This window comes from Enhydra lutris, unplaced genomic scaffold (assembly GCF_002288905.1).
Source record: "Enhydra lutris kenyoni isolate GAN:26980312 unplaced genomic scaffold, ASM228890v2 scaffoldscaffold18, whole genome shotgun sequence".
Classification (NCBI taxonomy): Eukaryota; Metazoa; Chordata; class Mammalia; order Carnivora; family Mustelidae; genus Enhydra; species Enhydra lutris.
Window position 1 is genome coordinate 29,601,848 of NW_019154102.1, and position 24,803 is coordinate 29,626,650.

Below are 24,803 nucleotides of genomic sequence, written 5' to 3' on the forward strand. Positions count from 1 at the left end.
ACTGATATGTTTTATTGTTTTCTAAGCTTCCAGGATAGCCGGGGACTCTTGTTGCCTCCACTAAGTTGTAAACAAATCAAGAACAAAGAAATCAGAGGCCATAGGCAGGCCATGAGTGTCACCTGCTTGATTGACTCAGACAGGTTTCAAAGTTTTATTAAAATTAGTCATATTGGTCAACATCTTTTGGGTTGCAGCCTAGTAACATTAGTCAATTAATGATCTGTTATCCATTTTTTTTTTTTACTCACATAAATCTTTTTCAAATGTCTTGTGATTCTTGTCTACCAATTTCTACCTGCTCCTTACCTTCCTCTTAGGAAGATCATCATGCTAAATTGGTTAAAAAAAAAAAAAAAAGGTCTATGGGGGAATGCTGTGACTTGAAAAATAGGACATTTTATTTTTTTCTGAGTTTCTAGTATCCTAGCATCAGAACTGTAGTTAAAGAACAGGTAAAATAAATCATCAAGTACTTACTATGTGCAGTAATCTTGGACTGGTGCTGGAATATCATTTGGCATTTCAAGCTACAGTGGTGATTGGGACCTGTCTCCAAGACCAAAACTTAGCATTTGGTGCCAGAGTTGTAGAGATTGCAATATATTAAAACCATGTTCAGAGTCACCATGATGCAAAGGGTCCAGTGAAAAGCAGAAAGGCAAGCCTAAGGAAGATAGGAATTTGGATGGAGTCCATGGCCAGTTTAAGATGTGCAAAGCTGACTGCCTTTGGAGATATTGAAATCCTGAGCATCATGTTGGAAGTATTTTCAGTATCTTAGACTACAATACAAGGTAAATAAAATTCTGATTTTAGGTGGACTTAAAAAACAGTAGGAGAACATTGCAGAGTGGAGGCTGCCAGACTTGAGGGTTTATGGATCAGTAAATTAAAGAGAATAATTAAAGGATATCAGGAATTGCCAGCTCTTAACTTTTTATAGGTGTTATTAGCATGGTTTCCCCCTAATTAGATTCTACTGGGCAATGAGGTTCCCACTTTAGATGTAAGCCATAATAGAGTTTATTCATGGACAAACAAAAAATGAAGACACATTTCAAAAGATACACAAAGAAAAGTTCATCACCATGCAGAAGTTACTGGGGGGCATCTCCTTCATCAGGAGCTGATCCCCTTTTTCTCAGCCCTCAGGGTCTCTTATTGTCATATATAAAGCCACATGCCAAAGCTTTCAGCTTAAGTCTAGGGCTGTGCAAAAGTGTACCTCGAGTCTCACACACCAAACAAGGATGATAGCAAACAAACCCATCTGAAATCCTCATTTCATAAAATGGAAAGCTGTCCAACAGCAAAAATAGGAAGAATTTAATTGAACATTAGAAGAAATGGAAATTAAATACATACATCTTTCTGGAAAAGTCACCCCATCCTGACATTTTTTCATGCCACCGTGAACAGGGACACTACCTTATGGACTCAACAGAGGACCAAAATATAGGAATCATTGTTCAGTACCATAGTATTGGTAAATACCTGCTGGAAGGTAATAGAAACTTTGATCCCCTAGATTAAAGGGGTAGCTCAGCTAGATCTTTGAGAGTATATGATGTACTGCATATAATATATACATATATATAAAAGCTATTAAAGGCTCTTTAATTCATTACACACATAGTGAGCACCAATTTTATATCACATACTTACTGTGGCTCTTAGAATGTAAAATGTGCTTGAATACAAGTATAACAAAGACTAACAAAAATGTGAAGTATAGACAACAGAACAAAAATCGAGAATCTGCCTTATATTTGCCCCCAAGTCTCCAAGAAGCCTCACGCCTCTGGGCATTTGGTATCCTATAAATGGGCACAGTAAGGCATATTTGTCTTTAAAAATCGACTTTATTTTCACCACTTTACTTAGTTTTCAGAATATCTGAAGAATCTGAGGTAAACTATTAGGAACTGATAATGTTTGGAATTTCATCTGTGGTTTCTCATGGTACATATTCTCACTGCAATAGACTTCAAGTGTTCTTCCTTAAAAGCTTCAAAATGGGATTCCTAACATTAAATGATTTATTGAAGTAATCTTTGAAAATGTTCCTAGTATCTCCATCTACCCATCTCCTTTTGCTGATAAGAAAATGGTCCTCCAGATGTGAAGGGACTATATAACTAGTTAGTGGTTAAGCCTCCTGACCTCCAATCCCTTGCTCTCCACACTGTCTGACTAAGCTTTCTTTTGCATTTGGAACACACACATGTGTGGTGCATTTTAATCTTCCAGAGCATTAAGGCATGGTAAGAAGGCAGCCTGGTTTTGGAGAGCAGAGGTGGCAGGATACAAAAGGGCAGGTGACTACAAGGCTCAGGGGATTCTTGCTCTGCTAATCACTTGTTCTACTTGCCCTACTGCTCCTAGCCCTGGTGGCCCTTCTCTGCTCCTTTGCCCTTTCTAATCTCTGTCCTCTTGTCCTCTTGGCATTAGCCTGATGGGACTGATCAGTGTTTTGATGGTGGCTTTGTGTGCTGTTGACCTTGGCCAATCAATCTGACCTTGTATTACCAGCTCTCCCTCCTTGAAGAAGAATGACACAAATTGAAATGCTTGACTAGGGAGCTCGAATATAGTGCAGCTGTTTTGTCTGGCATAGTATTTTAAAAAATCGAAATTGAATGCCTTTATACTAGACCCGCATATTCCAATTTATTGTACACTCTGTCATTGCCTCCTGGACTAAGTCAGCCTTTTCAATGGGTTTCTCAGGACTGGCTGGACCCTGAAAGCCCTTGAGTGGGCTACTGGTGGACTAGCATTTTCCTGACAGACCCTGATAGGCAGATAAGAGTTCCATTGGGTAGAACTCTCTCATTTTCAGCTTCTTGTGAGTCTCTTTTAAATCCAAAGTATACTGTAGTGTTTCCCTCATTGGTCAGAGTTCAGTACTTCTGTGGCCAAAATCCTAGTGCCCCACACTCCCTGGAGAGTGTGCATTCTGGAGAGGGTCTGAGAGCTCAAGTGAGAGAGTAGGTCATGAGAGCAGTCCATATGGGAAAATGGATCAAAGTAACCCAGTTAAATGCATTATTGCGTGTGCTTGAAGTAAAGAATTACTATTAGCACTCTGTTTTTCTGGCATACATGTCTAATGTAACATAAGAACTAGCAATATTTGGTAAATCACTGAAAGATGCCCTTATTTGTAACAGGATTCCCCTGGAAGCAGGACTCCAGAGAAGGTGCAAGGTCATGCAACAGTATACTTCGTCTTTGCCCCAACATGATTTTCACTCCAATCCTCTTCCATCCAGGTTGCCAACTTGGCCTGTTCCATTTCCAACAATGAGGAAGGGGTAAAATTAGTCCGGATGGCAGCCACCCAGATTGACAGCCTGTGTCCCCAGGTAAGCCTCATTCACTTTGTTTCAAAAGCCCATTTTTGGGGTCCTCTCCAATCAGGCCCTCTGGTCTCTCCCTGCCTTGTTTTGCCATTGTCCCCGGGCTATTTCAAGATCTCTCTCTCTTAAAAAGAATTTCTAACTGCCCCAGTCTTCAAAATTACTGTTGTAATTATTGTGTTTTCCACTCCTATTGACTTTGTTCTGTTTGGGGCTGTCATTTAAATGCTCCATATCTATTTATCTTGTCTCAACTAAATTCTAACCTTGTACATGGAGGACAGGAGTTCGCTTTCTACTACATCTGTGCTAAGTAAATACAACTTGTCCAGGAAACACTTTTTGAAACTTGAGGCTGATGACTATATCTTAAAAACAAAAGCAAAAAACAAAGCAAACGAAAACAAACGGTAGTTGGTAATATATTTCATCTTTCATGTTTTTGATTATCTTTTGAACACTGACAACCCTCTTATCTGTAGAAGCTACAATATCCAGGGTTTCAATATGGCCTTTGACCTTCTTGGTTTTTTTGGTGTTTTTTTTTTTTTTGTTGTTGTTGTTTTTGTTTTTTGAATAGTGTAGTCAGTGTGTTTCTGGATATTTCTAACGAATAGGTCATCAATGCTGCTCTCACACTGGCTGCCCGACCACAGAGCAAAGTTGCTCAGGACAACATGGATGTCTTCAAAGACCAGTGGGAGAAGCAGGTCCGAGTGCTGACAGAGGCTGTGGATGACATCACCTCAGTGGATGACTTCCTTTCTGTCTCAGGTAATCACAAATCAGCCTCTTCCAAGGCAGCTGGAGGAGAACAAGATTAGGAGTATCTTGCAAGGGTCATGGGTCTCTGTTTCAAGTGGTCTTCTTGGCCCTTTGAGCTTTCACTCATCTCTGCAAATGTGATTGGAATATCCTCTTAGAAAGTCTTCTTTTGTGTGCACATTATTTCAAAACACTGAGTCAAAGCATTTGAGAGGAAAACACAACTTTCCGATGAAAAGATCGGCAACCTGGAAAGATTATTTAAGGAGACGTAGGTTCCTTTTTTAGTTCCTAGAGTTTTTAAAGCAGGTTGGGTTGGCATACATCTGAATAACCCATCTTAAAAAAGGGTATGGTATGTGAGATTGGTTAATCCTCAGTTTGTATCTAAAAAAATCAAAAAAGCAATCAGCCCAATTTGACCATGTTTGAAGGGGTCATTTTTTCCAATAAATGAAGTTACCCAGGTTTATGATAAGGCAGGTAGACGAATATAACACAATTAAAAAAAAAAAAAAAGGCAGGTACAAATACTTGTCACTGAATGTACCCATTAGGAGATACTTGGGAGCCATTGAGGTTTTGAATACTTATCTGTGAGGATGTGTAAGGAAGTTAGAGAAAACGAGTAGAATGAGTTATCACTTGAAATTTTAACTTTTTTCTTTGTAGATGAAGCCAGACTGAAGGATATTAGTGTATTTGAATAACTGTGTAGTCAATTTGACCTTTAATGGTACTCATCAATGCTGTTTCAAAATTGGGCTACCAGCCAGCAAATGGGCTTTTTTCCAAATACATTTGTCCAAACACATTTGGCACATTTTACCTAAAAGAGTCTCAGTGGGAGGAATGGGAGAGGAGGTTGCTGAAAACATCAGCCTCCTTTGTGAGACATTAAAATAATCAAGGGACCCTTTAAAATTAAAATTGACCAGATATTGACTCTACCCACAGGTAGACCAAGCCTTGACCAGGGCTTGCCTGTCCTCGGCCACCTGAGGCCTGGGACAGAAGGGGTCACAGCAGTACTGGTGGGATCCAAGCAGAAGGGGCTCTGACTGCAATAATTTAGAAGGAATTTCTGGGGGATGCATCTCCTATTTGGAGATTTTGTCTAGGTGCAGTCTTTGCTTTTCTGTAAGAAACAGACAATGGGTTCCTACTGAGGGCTTCTGTCTGAAGCTTGTCTGAGTGCAGCAGAATCAAATCTTTAGGTCTGATGGATAATGGAAAACCCAACTTCGAAACCATGGAGAGCAAGAGAAGGCAGATGGGAAAAATGAATGAACACGTGTTCAGTGTCTATAATTTACCTGACTCTGCTGTTCGCTTTAATTCTTACCAAAATTCCGTAAGATAGGTATTAGTATTCCAGGTCTTCCTTTGAGTAAACTAAGTCACCAAGAGGGTAGGTAATTGGGCAGAGATGGTGTGAAAATCCAGATAATCCTCTTTTTCAGAAGCTATGTGGGTCTCAGTGAGTCAAGATAGCAGGAAATTTCTTATGGCACATCTAGCTTTCCTTGTTAGTGGTTCTCTTCTCCCCACCTCTGGTATCCTCATTTCACTCTCTCATTCCTTTTAGAAACCTTTCTTGTTTTTCATTTCCAAGGTGCGATGTTTCAGTGACTTTTCAAAGCGGCTATCCATTTAAATATACCCATATCTGGGAGCTAGCTGATAAAGAATTCAATATGTTGCCATTTCTGAGATTAGCTTTGACAATGGCTGAGTCCTAACCATGTAAAAGATAATCTGAAAAGTGCATCTCTCGTGCAATACTTAGAAATTATTGAGATAGGTATGTTTGGGGTTTGGATGGTGTGGAATAAATGGGTGGCCACCTCTTGTATCTAGAAAGTCTCTGCCAGGATGACTCTAGTGACCCCCAGACAGGGCAGGGGCTCTCCCTCACCACCCTCATATCTCACAGCAATCCTCTTAGCCCCTGGAAATTTGCTTCTGTCACCCCTTTTGCCTGCAAATGAGTAGAAAATTTGCCTGGACTCCCTTTTTCAAAGAGGAATCATTTCAGAACTTAGAAAGTTCCCAACTTCTCCTTTTCTTGAAATACATGTACAAAAATTTCTGAAGGTAGGGAAAAGCAGGGTGAGGAGGTCTTATCTCAGACTGTTTCCATTGGAAAGCTTTTTCTTAATTTTCTTCCCCCAGCCCTGCCTCTTCACCACGTTTCTCCCTGTGTTTCCTTTGTGTATCTCATTATTACCAGCAACAAGGAAAGGCTTTGTCTTCTGCTGATAACACTGTGCAGTCCAACCCCAGTGGTACAAGTGCCGCGGCAGGCCATGACAGGAAAATGAACAGGTGCTGTCAGGGAACCAGCCTTGGCAGAGCCTGCGGGAGCATGCCTTTGGAGTTGACAATTGGAGGTGGCAGGTACCTTTCCACAATCGGGCTTGACAAATTTAATGACACAGCCTGCCCTGTCCTGCTGGTAGGCTATGGATACGACCCATTTGTTGGGGAAACTAATTCTCCTCTCCTCTCCAAGCTGAAGCCAAAACATTTGCATCAGTAAATTGCAAGTTTGGCCCAGGAGATCTTTTGGAATGGCATTAATGATATTTTATGTATCAGTTTCTTCTAAAGGGAGTATCTGTCCTGGCAGGAAACTGTATAAAAAAAAAAAAAAAAGGCAAAGATCTTTGTTTTTAAAAGCCTACAGTTTTGTTTTGTTCATGCTACCTGAAACTGTGTCCTTGAGTACTTAGTTTGTCCGTGTGAAATGCAACAAGTTGGAGGAGTAATGATGCTAGCTATTAACATTACAGGAGCAAAACCAATTTTCAGATGTGGCCTGGGCTCGTAAAAAAAAGTGAAATGGCTGTGTTAGGACACTTAAGTTTTTCCCACTGGGTAAAAACTACAGTTTTTAATAGTGTTTTAAAATGAGTGTCTTCGCATTAAGCATGTGACAGTTTAATTCTTGGGTTTGGCTCACATAATAGCAGGCATCTAAGATCTGAAGAACAGATAAACAGAATCCCATAATGTCCAAGCATTTTGTTGTGTTTGCCTGTTGTTTTCTTTTGGCTCCAGGTCTTGAGTTTGTGAGAGTTTTTAAAAGGAAATAGCGAACTTTGGTTTTGGATCTAGAATCTATACCTTTTGTGGTTTATAATAAATGTTTGGTCATCAGTGATTTTTTTTTTTTTTTTTTAACAACAAAATGACATCTTTTCTGAAATAGTAAGGTTGAAAAAATTCAAACAAGCTTATTGCAAAAAATATTGCAGTAAAGTGTTTTATGCTATATTTAAAAACCATGCTTCCTATCCAGGTGTGACATCCAAAGAACCTGAGGGGTTTTCCCCAGCCATGGAGCCCTCTCTCCTTATGCTTTTTATTATTTTTCTACTGTATTCTTTTCTAGTTGGGACAGTATTCCTGTTTTTACTTCTTGAGTTCTTTCTCTTGAAATCCCTTAGGATAAAAATACATAGTGGTCTCCTTTCAATAGATATGTTTATTTAGTGCTTTTTCTTTGATTACCTGCGGTTTATAAGGCACTGTCAGGAATGAAAATATGAATGAAGGACCGAGCCTACCTTCAAATAATTCACCGTATCTCTTGATCCTAGACTGGTATGCTTCCAGACTTGTGGGTCCCAGACTTTGAGAGTGGAGGGAGAAGGAGAGGAGGGGAGAAGTTATTACAAGGGGTGTGGAACTCTCTCTATATATACTATGTAGGATCTTTTGATCAATTAACATGTCTGTATGAATAGGTCCTGTTCTTTCTCAAATACATTGTTCATATTGAGCTTAATAAAATGCAAATCTATTTTGAAGCATTCCAAATCCTAGCTTTTACATATACACCATCCACCAGTATAACTACTGTCATGAGGGAATTGTGATTCATTTTTCCATAAAAGGGGTACCCCAAAATGGAAATGCTAGGAAATGCTGAGTAAGCTATCTTAGCATTTTTTAAAAAATTAAGAAAAACTAGTCAATAAATTGTAAAATTTATACTTTAGTCACATAGCGTGATTAACTAAACTAACCATTGTTCAAATTAGTTGATTTGGCTAATTAAAAGCAATGCTTTTGAGATCCTGGATTTCCAGTTTCTGCTAGCCTCTTTCAAATATGTATCCTTTAATCTATTAAAGCATATTTTTTTTTCTGGTGTCCTAATTAAACTAGTTGCACATTTCTAGTTTGGGAAATAGGTTTTAAAGAAAAAAAATATCATTTCATTTTAAGATATTAGGTTATGAGTGGGCTTCTTAGAATTAAAAAAAAAATTTTTTAATCAACTCCAGGGAGATTATTAGGATCTAATATAATTAAGACATTCCATCTCTGTTCTGCTTTCAGAACAGAGATGAAATCTAAATTTCAATCTATAAACTATGCATGAAAAAGCAGTAGTGTTGCTGTTCTGTTGTTTTAGAGAAAGAAAAAATAGCAAGTGGATACAAGTTCTTGACATGCAGCCCCTCCTAGTTGCTTGCTTTGGGGCAAGGGCACATTTGAATCATCTGAAGAGATACAGCAGGGCCATAAGCAAGGCCTTTCAAAATCAAACTTTTGTATTTGAAACCCTATTTCAAGTTTGAGTAAACCTTCTACTCAGGTGTCCTTTTAAGTGAGTTTGTATGACACAAACTGGGATCTCAGAAAGAGGTGGTTTTCAGAATTCCTTAACCAAACTAAAAGCATCTTAAAGTCTATATTTCTACAATTGTTTCTTTTTTACTCAAGAAAATGTTAGCATTCAAGAAGTACTACTTCTTGTGAGGTCTAAAAATCTGAGTATTAAAATTTTCCATTTTTTCTATTTTATTTTCTCTTTGAAATTAGAGAACTGGAAAAGGTAGAAATCAGAAATTCGTAGTGGCTTGAATGAGGAAATCCCATTGTATGAGGTCAAAACAGGTTACACTACGAAAAGTTATACTTTGCAGGTTTTTGCCAGGGTCCTGAAAGAACAGATATTCCTTCTGAGTGACTGACTTAATGAAAGGAGAGATCCATTGTGCAGACTGGTGTTGGCTGAGTACCTTCCCCTCTTTCCCTATTTAGGAATTTTTTAAATTCAGAGACAGCCTGAGAAAATTCTGGAGATAATAATTTCTTTAAATGCTTTATTAACTATTTATTGAATTTTTTCAAAGTTACCAGATTACTTAAGATTATCTCATTTGTTCTCTTTATTTATTGTGTGTGTGTGTGTGTGTGTGTGTGTGTGTGTGTGTGTGTGTGTATTTGACTTAAGTTCTTTTCTTTCCTTAGAGCACTAAACTTTTACAACATTTCCTTAGAATTCTGTTTCTAAAGAATGTTCAAGGGGCATAATTATAGATCTCACTTTGGGCATAAAAAATACAAAATTGCATACGTGCAAAACCACGAGGGACCAAATTGCACGTTTTCTCTATGCTACTAGAGAGTGAAACTTGCCAGCTTGCCTGTCTGGATTCTACTTTGGGCAATGAGGGAGAGTGATCGCTGACCTTGACTCTAATCTGAGGGAGACAGCCACAGACTGGATTATATTTTAACTGTTGAGAATACTGTCATCCTCTTCATCTGGTCAGTTTTCCAATTGCATATACCTTGTGCATGACATGACATGAAAAGACTGATTAGGTGGTATTGGTCATTTCAGAGTTTCCCTTAAATGTCTTCTTAATAAAAACATGATAAAAAAAGCATAAACCCGAGCTTGATTCTGGTCATGTTTGGAAATGTTTCTGCCTGATCAGGTTGGCTTCATGTTCACTGCCACAACCACTTTTTTTCCCTTTTTTCTTTTTGTAAGATTTATTTATTTGAGAGCGAGATAAAGAGTGAGAGTAGGAGTATGAGTGAGAGCGGGGTGAGGATGGTGGGGGAGGGGCAGAGGGAAAGGGACAAGCAGACCTCCTGCTGAGTATGGAGCCTTCCCCAGGGCTGGATCCCAGGACCCCAAGATCATTACCTGAGCTGAAACCAAGAGTCAATGCTCAACTGAGTAAGCCACCCAGGCGCTCCTGCCACAACCACTGTTAAAATGCAATAAATCTCAGATATTGAAAGGATGGTGTTGGAAGTATGGTCCCCAAGCCCACAGCATTAGAATCACCTGGACACTAGGTAGAAACGCAATTTCTTGGGCCCACCCCAGGCCTACTGAGTCAGAAACTCTAGTAGGAGTGACACCTTGGCATTCTGTATGATGTTGGGAGCCTCTGGCTTGTATTCAAGTTTGAGAACTGCTACTGTAATTATAAACTATATTCTTAAAATGTCATTGCAGTGTTATAAAGTATGTATTGAGATGTGCAAGGTGATGGGTCAGGAAGTTGATGACTCTCTCTTAGGTGGCTTATTAAGTGTGTGAATGGTATAAAATCATGTAAATACGTTTGTATTTCCTCTGCAGAGAATCACATCTTAGAGGATGTGAACAAGTGTGTGATAGCCCTCCAGGAAGGGGACGTGGACACCCTGGACCGGACTGCGGGGGCCATCAGAGGCCGGGCAGCTCGAGTGATACACATCATCAATGCAGAGATGGAGAACTATGAAGCTGGTGTATATACTGAGAAGGTTCTGGAAGCTACAAAATTGCTCTCTGAGACAGGTAAACAGGGATATTAGATACAACCAAAATGTCAATGCCATGATTAATTTCCATATTTGAATTAATCTTTTTCATTGTCTTTTATAAGCTTCTGTGCTTCTGAACTACATCTGATCATAACAGGGGAACTCTCAGTTTTTTTAGTTTAAATTTGAATAACTTTAGCAGAATAACAACTTTATTGCTTTGCATGTATATACTACTTTATAGTTTTCACCTGTGATCTCCCTTGATTCTCACAAGGGTCTTATGAAATAGGCAGGTTTTAATTATCTCCGACTATGGATATGAAAGTGGAGGTTTAAATGACTCAAGAGACTGGAAAAAGGTCGCCAGTCTAGAAAACAGTGGAGATGTCGTGGAGACTGGGAATCTTGAATTTGAAACCATTTCTCCATCTGTTTGAGAAGATAGGAAGATAGAAGATAGGTGGTAGATGCCAGGAGTCAGAGTTTGAGTATGTGCCTTGCTCCTCTAAGAAAGCCTTGTATGTTCTGTTCTACATGCTGTCCACTAGGGGATTCCTGCTATGGTAGTCTCGGGTACTCGTGGGAGCTGGTCATAGCTCTCTGGAGCATTGGGATGGAGAAAAAAGGCTTATTTTCACTGAGTTAGCAGAACAACCCATCCCTTTGAATAGTTGTGTCGAAGACTGCCCAATTTTTAGTAGTTTTTGCTCTAGATAAGAGTCACTGGGCTTCAGACCCTTTCTCAAGTCCCTAATACTGTGTGTGTGTGTGTGTGTGTGTGTGTGTTGTCAGGGGGAGCAGTGGTTAGAAAGTTCAGGGAAGGAGAGAACACAAAGGGATAGAAAAAAGAGAATTTAAGCTTGTTTTGGATGGGGGTGGGAAACGGTAATGAACGGAGTCCTATGTAGGCACACAAGGACCTCTCCTCAAATGTCAATGGTGACCTTTCCTGGTCTGTAGATGGACTGTGGAAACTATTAGGATTAAAAAAAAACAAAAAACAAAAAACAAAACGTGTTTCTGAAAGGTCAGATAAAGCAGTGTTCCAAGTTCTACATGATACAACATGTTAGTTGAAATAGGTTTCCTTCTACAGGGAAAAAGGTTATTTACAAAGACACCTGTAGATGTTTGTTAGTCTGAAATAGCAAGGAAAAAACCAGCAATAAACGTGAACCTCAGATGCTCTCTTTGAAATATAAATAGAAAGGGAATTGAGTAACCTCACAATAGAAAGAGCACATTCAGGGATTGTTGCTCTTGAGAATCATCACAGATTTAGGATTAGAAATAATAATAATAATAATAAGATAATCTGCATTTTAATTAGCTGAAATTTAGCACTGTCTTCTTTCAACTTGGCTTATCCTTAGCATTCAATAAAGCAGCACAAAGCAAGCCCTACAGTTTCTTCCCTCATTTGGAAGAATTAGAAACAGGCATTTTATTCTCCAACATAAAGCCTTTTTTTCTTCACCCCCCCCCCCTTTTTTAAGAACATTATATTTATTTACTTGACAGAGAGGGAGAGACAGACAGACAGCTAGAGAGGGAATACAAGGAGGGGGAGTGGGAGAAGCAGGCTTCCCGCCAAGCAGGGAGCCTAATGAGGGGTTCTTCATTCATCCCAGGACCCTGGGATCATGACCTGAGCCGAAGGCAGATGCTAAATGACTGAGCCACCCAGGCACCCCTTTCTTCACCCTTAAGAAGACCTCGCATTTCTGTGGCTCTCAGTTTCTGGCCCCTTAGTATTCTGTTATGAAATCTCAGCTTATACCGTGCGTTGGCCACATGGCAGCCCTCTTTTGGTTCTGACCCTGGGGAAGGAGTAGCAGAGAAGGTGGAAGGCATGAAAGCAGGACTGTCAGTGCATGCCTGCCCATGACTGGGAGGCATACTCATTGTAACAGATGAAAGGCACAGAGGGTGTGGCCAATTTAGGTGTGACTTTGTGCACACCAAGAACTCATGCATTGTTCAAGAGACATTCTGGAGTTGTTTTCGCATTATATTTTGGGCTGCTTTAATGAACAGAAGGTATGGTGCCCATTAGGTCAAAATCTGCTTAAATGCAAGGGCAGCATGATTAGTTGATTGAGCTATTTTTACATAATTTTCACTCAGACTCTTGGAATGTAAATTTTCTGGGTGATTTTCATTTCCTTCTTTTCTTTTCTTTTCTTTTCTTTTCTTTCTTTCTTTCTTTCTTTCTAACAACAAAATCAGTGAAATATGAAACAGCAATCCATCTAGGATTGTTATTGTTCATCTAGATTTTTCTCTTATTTGTTTACTGTCAGGGCTTTTTAAGCTCTCATTTCAACCCTTCCTTTCAGTGACTAAATACTCTGGGGAGTTAACTAAAGATATCTTTGCGATTCTGATGTTCACATACAGTTCTTAATTGAACAGAGAAGTGGTACAAGGCTTCTTATATTTTTCAAGAACTATTGATGGTAACTAGGGCAGTCATCAGGTGGAAGAGATGGAAATAGTTTCTACACAACTGTAATTGAACATACAGAAATATGTATCAAGGAAAAGTAGATGTTGGTGGGCTCAGAACTAGAATATACAATGGATATACGTTCTTTGGCTTCTTTACTCAGGTTTCTCTTTCCTAAATAGAAACAATATTGCTTCTTATGAGTAGCTACACAGGTTGTCAAAGAAATGAAAGCAAAAGCTTGAGCTGTTAACTCACCTATGCTCATTAGAATTGCTGGGACTGTCCTAGACACTTGGGGGTTGGAGGGAGATGGTAGGAAGAGTTCTGAGATTATGGTTGTGAAGTTTTGTTGAATTAGTCTACTTGTCACTGTGTGGCTGGGCTACAGAGACCTGTGTCCTCAAAATAAAACTGCTATATATATCCTTAATATCCAGATTTCTACCTTTGGGCTAATGCTTTGTTTCAGATTTTTTTTTTTTTTTTTAAATGAGAGCCACATTGAATTTTTTTTTTAACATTAGCTTATCAAACTTTGTCCTGAGAGTGCATTTTATTTTGGGGATAGAACACAGGGGTAGGTGGCACAGAGGGCAAAGGTGCCAAAAGAAAGAGGGAAGGAAAGGAAGAGGAGTCCAGAATACGGAGGACAAAAAATACCGTGTTTTCTCCTGCCTGCCACCATCTCAGTTTTGTCTGTGTTGTTATATCCCAGACCTTAAGGCAGAAGTTCTCAATCTCTGTACTACTGACCTTTTAGTTGAGGTAATTATTTCTTGAGGGTGGGGAGCTGCCCTGTGCCTTGTAGGATATCTAGCACCCCTGGCCTCTACCCACTTGATGCTTGGAGGACATATTTTCTTCCCCATTCCAAGTTGTGACCATCAAAAGAATCTCTGGACATTGCCAGAGGCCTGAAGGGTGGTCAGAATAACCTCCATTCAGGATAGCTGCTCTGAGGGAGAGAAATATCCCTAAATAGGGACAAGTTCAAACAAGGCAAAATGGAGCTTATGTACTGTGACCATAGGATAAAAGAAGTGAAGGGGGTGGGGTAAGAGAAGAATTACATATGTATTACAAAGAAGAATCTAAAAAAGGGCTGAACATTCCAAGTCTTGACTAGACCAGACTTTGCTGCTGAAGGGGTTTGCAAACATAGGCCAGCCCCCGTTTAGACATGGAAATGTTGCCAGGGAGGGCCTCTGCAGAAGGACTCCCATTTTACCACCTGGCTGCCTTCTCGGAGTGGCTAGAAATTGAAAGGGATCCAAAGAGTGACATAACAGTCTGTAGCTGATTTTCCATGAATTACTTGACTTTCTCAGTGAAGATAGTGTTTTGTTGAAGAGTGCTTTTTGTGTTTTTATGAATGCTGAATTAAATTTGAGAAAATACTTTTGTGGCTTATTAGTATGCTAAAATCCTAGGGCAACATTATATAAAAATTTACCCTTTTTTAAAAAAATAAAACTATTTAGGGTGATGAAAACCCAAACGTGATCCACATTGGACCCATTAAATACTTACATAGCATATTTAATGGGCTCTTCAGTAAAACCTGAATTCTAACAAATTCCCAACAACTAAGTAGTAAACACATGCATGGTTGACCAGACCCATCTTCAGAGATCTCATTTACAAGGTCAGATTGCTGCAGAAGGTTGGGAGTGGGGGTGGAAGTACATTCAGTCATAGCATATTTAGGTGTATAAAGAGTAGCTTATCTTCACTGAATGTATTATATTGAAATGTCATTTTTATAAATTGGATATCTGATACAAGTTTGTGGCAATGTGAATGTGGTTAGGTTGAGAGATCTTTGAATTCTGCCAGCAGTTCCCTTTTTCAGAGGGTACAAATAAAGAGGGGTGAAAGAAGGAGGAAACAGGAAAAAGTATTTTAAATGAGGACTCCATGTTAGTGGGCACTTGATATGTGGAGATTAAAATTCCAGTACTTTGGAGAACATGTGGTCCAAACAGATGGTATAGTTTTCTTTTTCTTTTCTCTCTTTCTTACTCTTTCTCTTTCTTTTTCCCTTTCTCTCCCTTTTTTTAAATTAAAACTATTTTTTACAGCAGTTTGATCACGGCAAAACTGAGGAGACAGTACAGAGAATTCCCATGTACCCCTAGACTCCATACATTCATAGACTTTCCTATGATCAGATGCCCTACCAGATTAGTACATTTGTTACAGTTAGAGAAGCTGCACTGACACATCATAATGGCCCAATGTCCATAGTTTATCATGCTGTTCACTCATATTATACTTTCTGTGGGTTTAGACTAACATATAATGACCATTACACTGTATGATAACATAATGATGGATATCTTCATTGCCCTAAAAGTCATCTGTACTCCACCTATTTATCCCTCAAACCCCTCCCCCCATCCTTCACCCCTGGCTCCACTGATATTTTACTCTTCCCACAGTATTGTCATACAGAATGTCATATAGTATATTGCCTTCTTAGTTTCTTTCCTTCACTAAATAGAGATGGTATAATTTTTACTTCTATGATTTTGTAAAGTTTTCGTAAGAACAGAGAGGAACTTTTTACACCATTTCTGTATATTTTGCCTAGAAAATATAAGAGGATCAGCAAATAGAAAGTACCAAAATTGGAAATAGTAATGGGTGGTAAAGCTGTGTCAGTACAACGTAGTTGAACAAATCCAGGTGAAGAATCAGAAGAACTCCTTTCTTTGACTTCTGGCAACTAACTTTAACTTTAAACTAGTTGATGCCTTGGGGGCCACAGCTTCTCCTATGTGGCCTGATATTTTGTCATCTGAGGATGGTCAGTATCACTGATTTTTTTTTAATAAATGTGTCACTGTTTCCTGGCTTTCTGGTGACTGCACCGAACAAGGACAGTTGTTGCTCATGAATCCTCTGTTTGAACTCTCTGCTTTATCCAAACAGGCATGGTTTTTATTTTCCAGGCAAAACACATCCATGCTGCCTCCACTGTCCTTCCTGTGATGTTCTCCATTTCTTTTTTTTTTTTTTAATTAACATCTTGTTTCATTTTTTTCCCCTCTCTTCCCTTATAATCCTCTGCCTTGTTTCTTAAATATCACATATCAATGAGATCATATAATTGTCTTTCTCTGATTTATTTTGCTTAGCATAATACCCTGTAGTTCCATCTACATCATTGCAAATGGCAAGACTTCTTTTTCTGGTGGTTGTGTAATATTCCTTTGTATATATATACCACATCTTTATCTATTCATCTGTTGATGGGCATCTATGTACTTTCTATACTTTGGCTATTGTGGACATTGTTGCTATAAACATTGGGGTGCAGGTGCCCCTTCAGATCACTACATTTGTATCTTTGGGGTAAATACCCAGTAGTGCAATTGCTGGATCATAGGGTAGCTCTGTTCCCAACTTTTGAAGAAACCTCCATACTTCTTACAATTGCACTCAAAACCATAAGATACCTAGGAATAAATCTAACCAAAGAGGCAAAGGATCTATACTCAGAAAACTATAGAGTACTCGTGAAAGAAATTGAGGAAGACACAAAGAAATGGAAAAATGTTCCATGCTCATGGATTGGAAAAACAAATATTGTTAAAATGACTGGGCTACCCCCTAGAACAATCAACACATTCAATGCAATCCCTATCAAAATCCCATAAACTTTTTTCACAGAACTGGAACAAATAATCCTAAAATTTGTATAGAACCAGAGAAGACCCCGAATAGCCAAAGGAATGTTGAAAAAGAAAACCAAAGCTGGTGACATCCCAATTCTGGGCTTAAAGGTCTATTACAAAGCTGTCATCAAGACTGTATGCTATTGGCACAGAAACAGAAACATAAATCAATGGAACAGAATAGAGAACCCAGAAATGGATCCTCAATTCTATGGTCAACTGTCTTCAACAAAGCAGGAAAGAATAGCCAGTAGGAAAAAAAGACCATCTTTTCAACAAATGGGGTTGGGATAATTGAATAACCATATGCAGAAGAATGAAACTGGACATTTCCTTATACACAAAAATGAGCTCAAAATGGATGAAAGACCTAAATGTGAGACAAGAATCCATCAAAATCTTAGAGGAAAACACAGGCAGCAACCTCTGTAACCTCAGCTGAAGTAGCTTCTTCAGTGAAGACACGTCTCTAAAGGCAAAGGAAACAAAGGCAAAAATGAATCATTGGGACTTCATCAAGGTTAAAAGCTTTTGCACAGCAAAGGAAACTGTCATCAACACCAAAAGGTACCGACAGAATGGGAGAAGATATTTGCAAATGACATATCAGAGAAAGGGCTAGTATCCAAAATATATAAAGAACTTACCAAACTCAACACCCAAAGAACAAATACTCCAATCAAGAAATGGGCAGAAGACATCAACAGACATTTCTGCAAAGAAGACATCCAAATGGCCAACAGTGAAAAAGTGCTCAACATCACTTGGCATTAGGGAAATATAAATCAAAACCATGATGTTCTCCATTTCTTCCTCCTCCTCTGTGTATTGATTTTGTACTTTAAGACCTGGCTCATTCTCAGCTGAAGACAACAGGGAATTGTGTCTGTCTTTTGATGTTTAGTGTATCATCTTCAGTGTCTGCCTCAGTGGTCCACAACTAGGTTGTCTGTTCCTAGAGGCAGGTGTTTCTATAACTACCTGGAATCTAGAGCACTATTACCACATAATTAGCATTTAATATACAAAAACAGAATGAATATATGAATGAATATAAAATGAATATAAAAAGCTAGGACATTATGTTTCATTATCTTTCAGTAGAGCATAAGTCCACTAGCAGCCTCTGGCTTTCAGCTCAAGATTCTATGACAAAAAGATTTTCTTTACTCCCATTTTGTATATAGCAAAAGAGAGCAATCTGCTTGGCTGTTTGGGGTACACTTACTCTACTTGGACTGATCTCTGTTGCTAGTGGGATTAGGTTTTATGACTGAACAGATCTGGAGGGCATGTGTATCCCAGTGGCTGGGTTGTGGAGGGTATAGACAATGATGGGTAAGATCACCATCAGAAGGAGGTGGTAGGGACAGCTTCTTGGGAAGACAAAATATTAGATATTGTGGATAGAAAAGGCTATTACAGTCTAAATCACTTCTCCATGATGGACTTTGAAATTAGATTATGAAAATAATGAATTTCAGCAGAAGCTGTAATGACCAAGATTGTTCACCCTAGACATCATAATACCTTTTAAATGCATTTTAATATAACCCTGACTATTGGTATAAGTTATCTTATTTCTCTCTGAAAGGTCAAAGTGATTAGGATCTGCAGGAAATATTTTATTTTTTTGGTGGTTGTGGTATTCATGGAGGTGGGCAGTCAGAAGTAGAGGAGGAATGTGAAGGAAATCTCTATTTAGGAGTCCTTCAATAGGCGATGTGTAGTTTGTCTCAATGCCTTTTCTGTATGACTAAAACCTACATATGCTAGATATTTTAGGGATCTGGCTGATGTGTTTTAATATCTATGTTTGCTTTATCCTGAAAGCAAATGCAAAGTTTCTGGCTGAGAGAACAAACATACTACTTACCATGCCAGTTTCCCATGCCTTATTGTTCCTTTTAAGGTAACGTGGTGAGGGCAGGTGAATTCCATGCCCTCAAAAGAGGTCCTTTGCTACAAGGAGAAGAACCACAAAATTATGTATCTGGGAGCTCATCTAAGAACTGGTGTTCAGCAGCCCCCTTCCCCTCCTGAGAGGTGGAGAGAAACCTTTGTTCTTTAATGTTAATGAACTCCCTCCAGGAAAGGCCCCCTACTTGTTCTAACCCTTTGGGTTATAAATGAATGTTGCCTGCTTTTGTTCCCCTTTGAAATGGGAACACACTTTTCTGGGGAGATAAACATGTAAATCTCTCTCCTGGTCCTTTCACTATTTTAGGACTGCTACTGAGTCATGTTTTAAACCAGTTTACTAGTCATTTTAGCTCAGAAAACTCTGGCCAAGCAGAAATGTGAAAATATCTACCCCACATTGGCGTGTTCATAAGTAACGTGTTCTGCTAGAATTCAGACATGTCCAGCTCTCTTGGCACGAGGGGCTGAAGAGCCATAGGAGGGGGTGCAGCTTCAGAGAGTAAGAGATACTACTGTAGGCTGATAATAAACCTCTAATGTGGAAGTGGAAATGGGATAGGGTGGCCATAGAAGGACCAATGATTACATATTCATGTGCCAGGAGTTAGCAACATACTGCAACAAATGGCACTTTGCTAGGGCTTATTTGTCAAAGTAAAACCAAAAGGAAGGATATTTTAATTCTGTGTGATTCACATTATGGTTGTAGAATCCTAGAGGCTGCAAACAGCGTGGTACTTCTTTGTCACTTGAAGGGCATAGGGGCCTCCATGGTAGGAGCAGTGGGGTGGCAGGGGGGGCCTGTGTATTTACTCTAGTGGTGCTAGTGTTGGTGTCCGTAAGAATTGGTGGCCAGGATATATTTACTGTGCACAACTGAGGCAGTAAGTTCCCTTCACCCAGATTCTCTGTCCCATCAGTAATAGTTGTCTGAATCCTACAGAAGAGGAATATGCTGACAGTCACCTGTTTGGGAGTATATGTGATATAGCATTGGAATAGCCCAGAAATAATTTGGTTTGGAGAAATAGGAAGCTTTGCTTGTAGACCCCTGAAATAACAGATGACCTGAAATAACAGAAGCACATAAGAACTGAAATTCTGTTTATTCTTGTCAAAGTGACTCTGAAGTAGTCCCCACCTGGTTTGCCTTTCTGTATTTTACCTGTTCTTTAGCACTAGCTGGATTCTTCCTTGTCAGTGAATTTCTCTCTCTAACCACACCAGCCAGCCCCACCTCTCTGTGTTCTCATTACTCCTATTACCTGTGTCACTTATTAGTACCTACCACTCACTGCCCTGTGTCGAAAACGGTTTCCCCATTTTTCTCTTAATGTAACTATCTGCTCTCTGTCAGTATTTCTATCTAAATGTATTTGTGTATTGTTTCTGAATTAAATTTTAACCCCTTGAGAACTGAGACTACCTCTTCATTTCCTCCATGCTGATTAGAGTTCAAGGTAAAAAATGTTTTTGTAACATAAAGGAAAAATATAATTAACACTGTATGCTATCTTATTTTGAGGTTGTACCCTTTTTTAAAAATTACATGCTTAATGATCAAGGTCAGAATCTCAGCAATTATTTTATAACATCTTAATCCTTTAAGTCTCACTGATGCCAAATTTAACTGTAGTTACCAGGTTTGGTTTCCACAAACACTGTAAGCTCAGTTAAGCATCCTCGTGTTCAACTCTTTATTCATTTCTTAAGTTTCAGAATTAAATGTGCCATCCTTCCCTTTTAACTTATAAACGATTTGTGATTATTTTTGAAATGCTTATTTTAAAATATAAGAACTTTCCAAGCAAGCATTTTCTTTCCCTGGGGAAAGGAACTTGTGTCTAGACAAGAGCAGATGGATGCTCCCTGGTTCTCTCAGGGTAGTTATCATGAATGAAATGTAGAGGGTTCCCCCCCCGCCCCCCCGCTTCTCCTCGGCATTCCTTTTTCATCTTTCATCAAACAATTCAGCTCATGGGTTATGTATGGCCTTCTGGAACTTGAATTTGATTTTGATGTTTGAAATGTACATTATAATTTTCCAAACATGAATTTATGAAAATGGCAGCCTGTAGGAACTCCCACAGAGGAAACAGATGACGGAGTCTGACGAAAGAAAGTCCAGGAATACACACGGGAATGGGTGGGGGGAGGGGGGAAGAATACACATAGAATGGAAAAATTAGGACTGGCCAGGATGATGCTGACGGCTGTCTGGAGAGTAGAAACAGCTGACAAATAGTCACCAAGGAATAAAGAGCAGATTAAACTGGTCCTCTTTTTGTCTTTGCTCCTAGTTGCCAATGCTCAACATCTTCTAACTTGATTATGAGTTATCAAGATAAAGCATGGTAAAAGCTAGTATCACTGGTCTGGACAAGGTAAGATTTAAATTTAGAGAGTATTTAAATATTTTTGCTACTATTCCCTCTACTGCATTTCAAAAGGCATCGAAGAATACTTCACTTAAAATTCATATTCAATTAATCAATTAAATAAAATAGTGGCATAAGTTTGAGATAGAAAGCAAATACTTCCACAAGAATATTAGATTAAGTTTCAGGTTTCTGTGGGAAAAAATGAGGTTGAGAAGCTGGTTTTGATTTTTTTTTCCAGTTATGAGCTTTTTTATTAAGTCTCCTAACTTTTTTTAAATTTTTTAATTTTTTTTTCTTTTCAGCGTAGCAGTATTCATTGTTCTTGCACCGCAGCCAGTGCTCCATGCAATCCATGCCCTCTCTAATACCCACCACCTGGTTCCCCCAACCTCCCACTCCCCGCCCCTTCAAAACCCTCAGATTGTTTTTCAGAGTCCATAGTGTCTCATGGTTCATCTCCCCTTCCAATTTCCCTCAACTCCCTTCTCCTCTCCATCTCCCCTTGTCCTCCATGCTATTTGTTATGCTCCACAAATAAGTAAAACCATATGATAATTGACTCTCTCTGCTTGACTTATTTCACTCAGCATAATCTCTTCCAGTCCCGTCCATGTTGCTACAAAAGTTGGGTATTCATCCTTTCTGATGGAGGCATAATACTCCATAGTGTATATGGACCACATCTTCCTTATCCATTCATCCGCTGAAGGGCATCTTGGTTCTTTCCACAGTTTGGCGGCCGTGGCCATTGCTGCTATAAACATTGGGGTACAGATGGCCCTTCTTTTCACTATATCTGTATCTTTGGGGTAAATACCCAGTAGTGCAATTGCAGGGTCATAGGGAAGCTCTATTTTGAATTTCTTGAGGAATCTCCACACTGTTCTCCAAAGTGGCTGCACCAACTTGCATTCCCACCAACAGTATAAGAGGTTTCCCCTTTCTCCACATCCTCTCCAACACATGTTGTTTCCTGTCTTGCTAATTTTGGCCATTCTAACTGGTGTAAGGTGGTATCTCAGTGTGGTTTTAATTTGAATCTCCCTGATGGCTAGTGATGATGAACATTTTTTCATGCGTCTGATAGCCATTTGTATGTCTTCATTGGAGAAGTGTCTGTTCATATCTTCTGCCCATTTTTTGACATGATTATCATGTCAAAATGTTTTGTGTGTGTTGAGTTTGAGGAGTTCTTTATAGATCCTGGATATCAACCTTTTGTCTGTACTGTCATTTGCAAATATCTTCTCCCATTCCGTGGGTTGCCTCTTTGTTTTGTTGACTGTTTCCTTTGCTGTGCAGAAGCTTTTGATCTTGATGGAGTCCCAAAAATTCATTTTCGCTTTTGTTTCCTTTGCCTTTGGAGACATATCTTGAAAGAAGTTGCTGTGGCTGATATCGAAGAGGTTACTGCCTATGTTCTCCTCTAAGATTCTGATGGATTCCTGTCTCACGTTGAGGTCTTTTATCCATTTTGAGTTTATCTTTGTGTACGGTGTAAGAGAATGGTCGAGTTTCATTCTTCTACATATAGCTGTCCAGTTTTCCCAGCACCATTTATTGAAGAGAAGTCTCCTAACTTTTTTAAAGATTCCCTTTCCTCATAGATCTGATGAGGTCATAATGGATACAGTGTTTAACTGGTCTTCTTGGCAATCAAGGTAAAGTGGAAAATTCTAGGTGTGAGTTTATCAAATCTTGTCCTGAGGACCAATTTCATAGGAAATTCACTATTAAAAATGTAAAACCATCAGAAAGATAATGTGGTCCTGCCAAGGAGAGAGAAGGCATAGAAACAGGGAAACTAAGTTTTCAAGATAAGTTGTACAAACTTCCCAGTTAGAGATTTTAGCACTATTTGAGTATTATTTTCGGTTTATTTTGTTCTCACAAAGCCCACTTTTTGGTGATGAATCATGTAATTGTACCTCTGTCCAGAGGAGACCAGATGATTTTGCCTGCTTAAAAATAAAGAAAAAGGTATGTGGATTAGTAGATACAGAGGTTCATAGTGTGAGGGTGATAACTTTAAGAGCTTGGTTTACTATGAATCCTACATACCCAGTATGATGGTATCTTGCATATATTCCACTTTTTTTGTGCCTTGAAGGCAAGAGCGTACTTGTTTTATTTGTCACTTTATTCCCAATGGCTAAGTACTGCCAATGTTTATATATAAAATTGTATACAAGAATTTTTGAGTGTATTATTTTTAAACCTTATATAAAACCTAAGGAACAGCTATCATCCCTGTTAAAATTTGAGTAAACTGAGGTTCAAATTGGTTAACTTGTGAAAAATCAAGTATCAAGATTCATTTATGCATCTTCTTGGACCCAGTAAATATCCAGAAACCTAGACCAAGCATAGTTGCTGCATTGAACAGAGATTTTAATACGTTCTGTTATGTTTACTGATATTTCTACTTGTGCCATAGCACTTTATAGTTACATAACACTTTATAGTTAGCTATTACTATGTAACAGATCACCCCAAGCCTTAATGGATTAACATTACAATCATTTATTGTCTCATAGTTTCCATGGGCCAGGAGGCTGGGTACAGTTTAGCTGTGCACCATTGCCTCCAGATCTCTCACAAAGATTCAGTCGTCCTAAGGATCAGTCGGTGAAAGAGCCATCTCTAAACTCACTCCTGTGGTTGTTGGAAAGCCTCAGTTCCTCATCTGTTGTGGACTTAGGGCCTCAGTTCCTTACTGACTGTTGACCAGAGGCCTCTCTCTGTTACTTTCCATAGAGATTTTTTCCATAGCTCAGCTGTCTATCATCAGAGTGAGCAAATGAGAAAAAAAAGAAAAGGCAAACAAAAAGGGAAACCAACATCTTCTTGTAACCCAATCTCAGAAATGACATCCCATACTCCTTGTTATATTTTATTGGTTAAGAGTGAGTTGCTAGTCTCAGCTCGTGTTCAGATACCAGGAGAAGATCGTTGGGGCCCATCTCTGACTATCACACATATAAATTTGCAAATGCATCAAGATGGGTTGGACAATATGGGTGAAGACCAGCATAATTAGGATAGAACATGAAGACATGTGAACAGATCCCACAACATGGACTCAATAGGGACTTATTTAACTTCTAGCACAGAGTACCTATTTGCTTATACAGTGGCTTCTAAAACACAAAAGATTCACTGAATCAAGACAGAGCTATGCAGTTTATGGTCAGGAGGGCAGGAGAATAGTGGAGCTAAATAGTGGGGAAAGGAAGGCCAAGACTGGCTCAAGGTGATTGGAGAAGGGATTTGGAGCAGAGGACAGATCTGAGGAACTATACAAAGAAACAAGCTGAAGCTAGTATATAATTCAAAGATAACAATGTGCATGTCAAAGAGAAGAGAAAAGTAATTACCTCACTAGGGAAAATTCCATTTGACTTAGGTTCTGATATTCAGACGTTAATCTCAGAATCTGAGAGACGTGATCTTGCCAGTAGTGACTAAAGTCATAGCCAGATTAGTGAGAGGATACAAAATCAGGGTCAGAAGTGAAAGGTCTAGATGATGCAGGAAATCCTATCCAAGTGCTTCAGTAAGATTCTGGACATTCTTGTATCTTGTAGGAAATCATCTATGTGTAGTGGGAGTATATGCTTCTGTAAATACTTATAGAAATGAAATAGCCATTATTCATGAGGTGGAC

General features: G+C 39.0%; 1 protein-coding gene across 5 annotated transcripts in view; it reads left to right on the forward strand.

The window, feature by feature from the left end:
• LOC111148019 (catenin alpha 2) overlaps positions 1–24,803 on the forward strand; it is a 1,008,661-nt gene that overhangs the window by 868,720 nt on the left and 115,138 nt on the right. For all 5 annotated transcript variants that reach the window (XM_022504362.1, XM_022504359.1, XM_022504361.1 and 2 more), the window contains 3 exons: positions 3,279–3,371; positions 3,983–4,139; positions 10,531–10,731. In XM_022504362.1, coding sequence (XP_022360070.1) covers positions 3,279–3,371; positions 3,983–4,139; positions 10,531–10,731 — 451 coding nt within the window. The remainder of the gene's footprint in view (positions 1–3,278; positions 3,372–3,982; positions 4,140–10,530; positions 10,732–24,803) is intronic.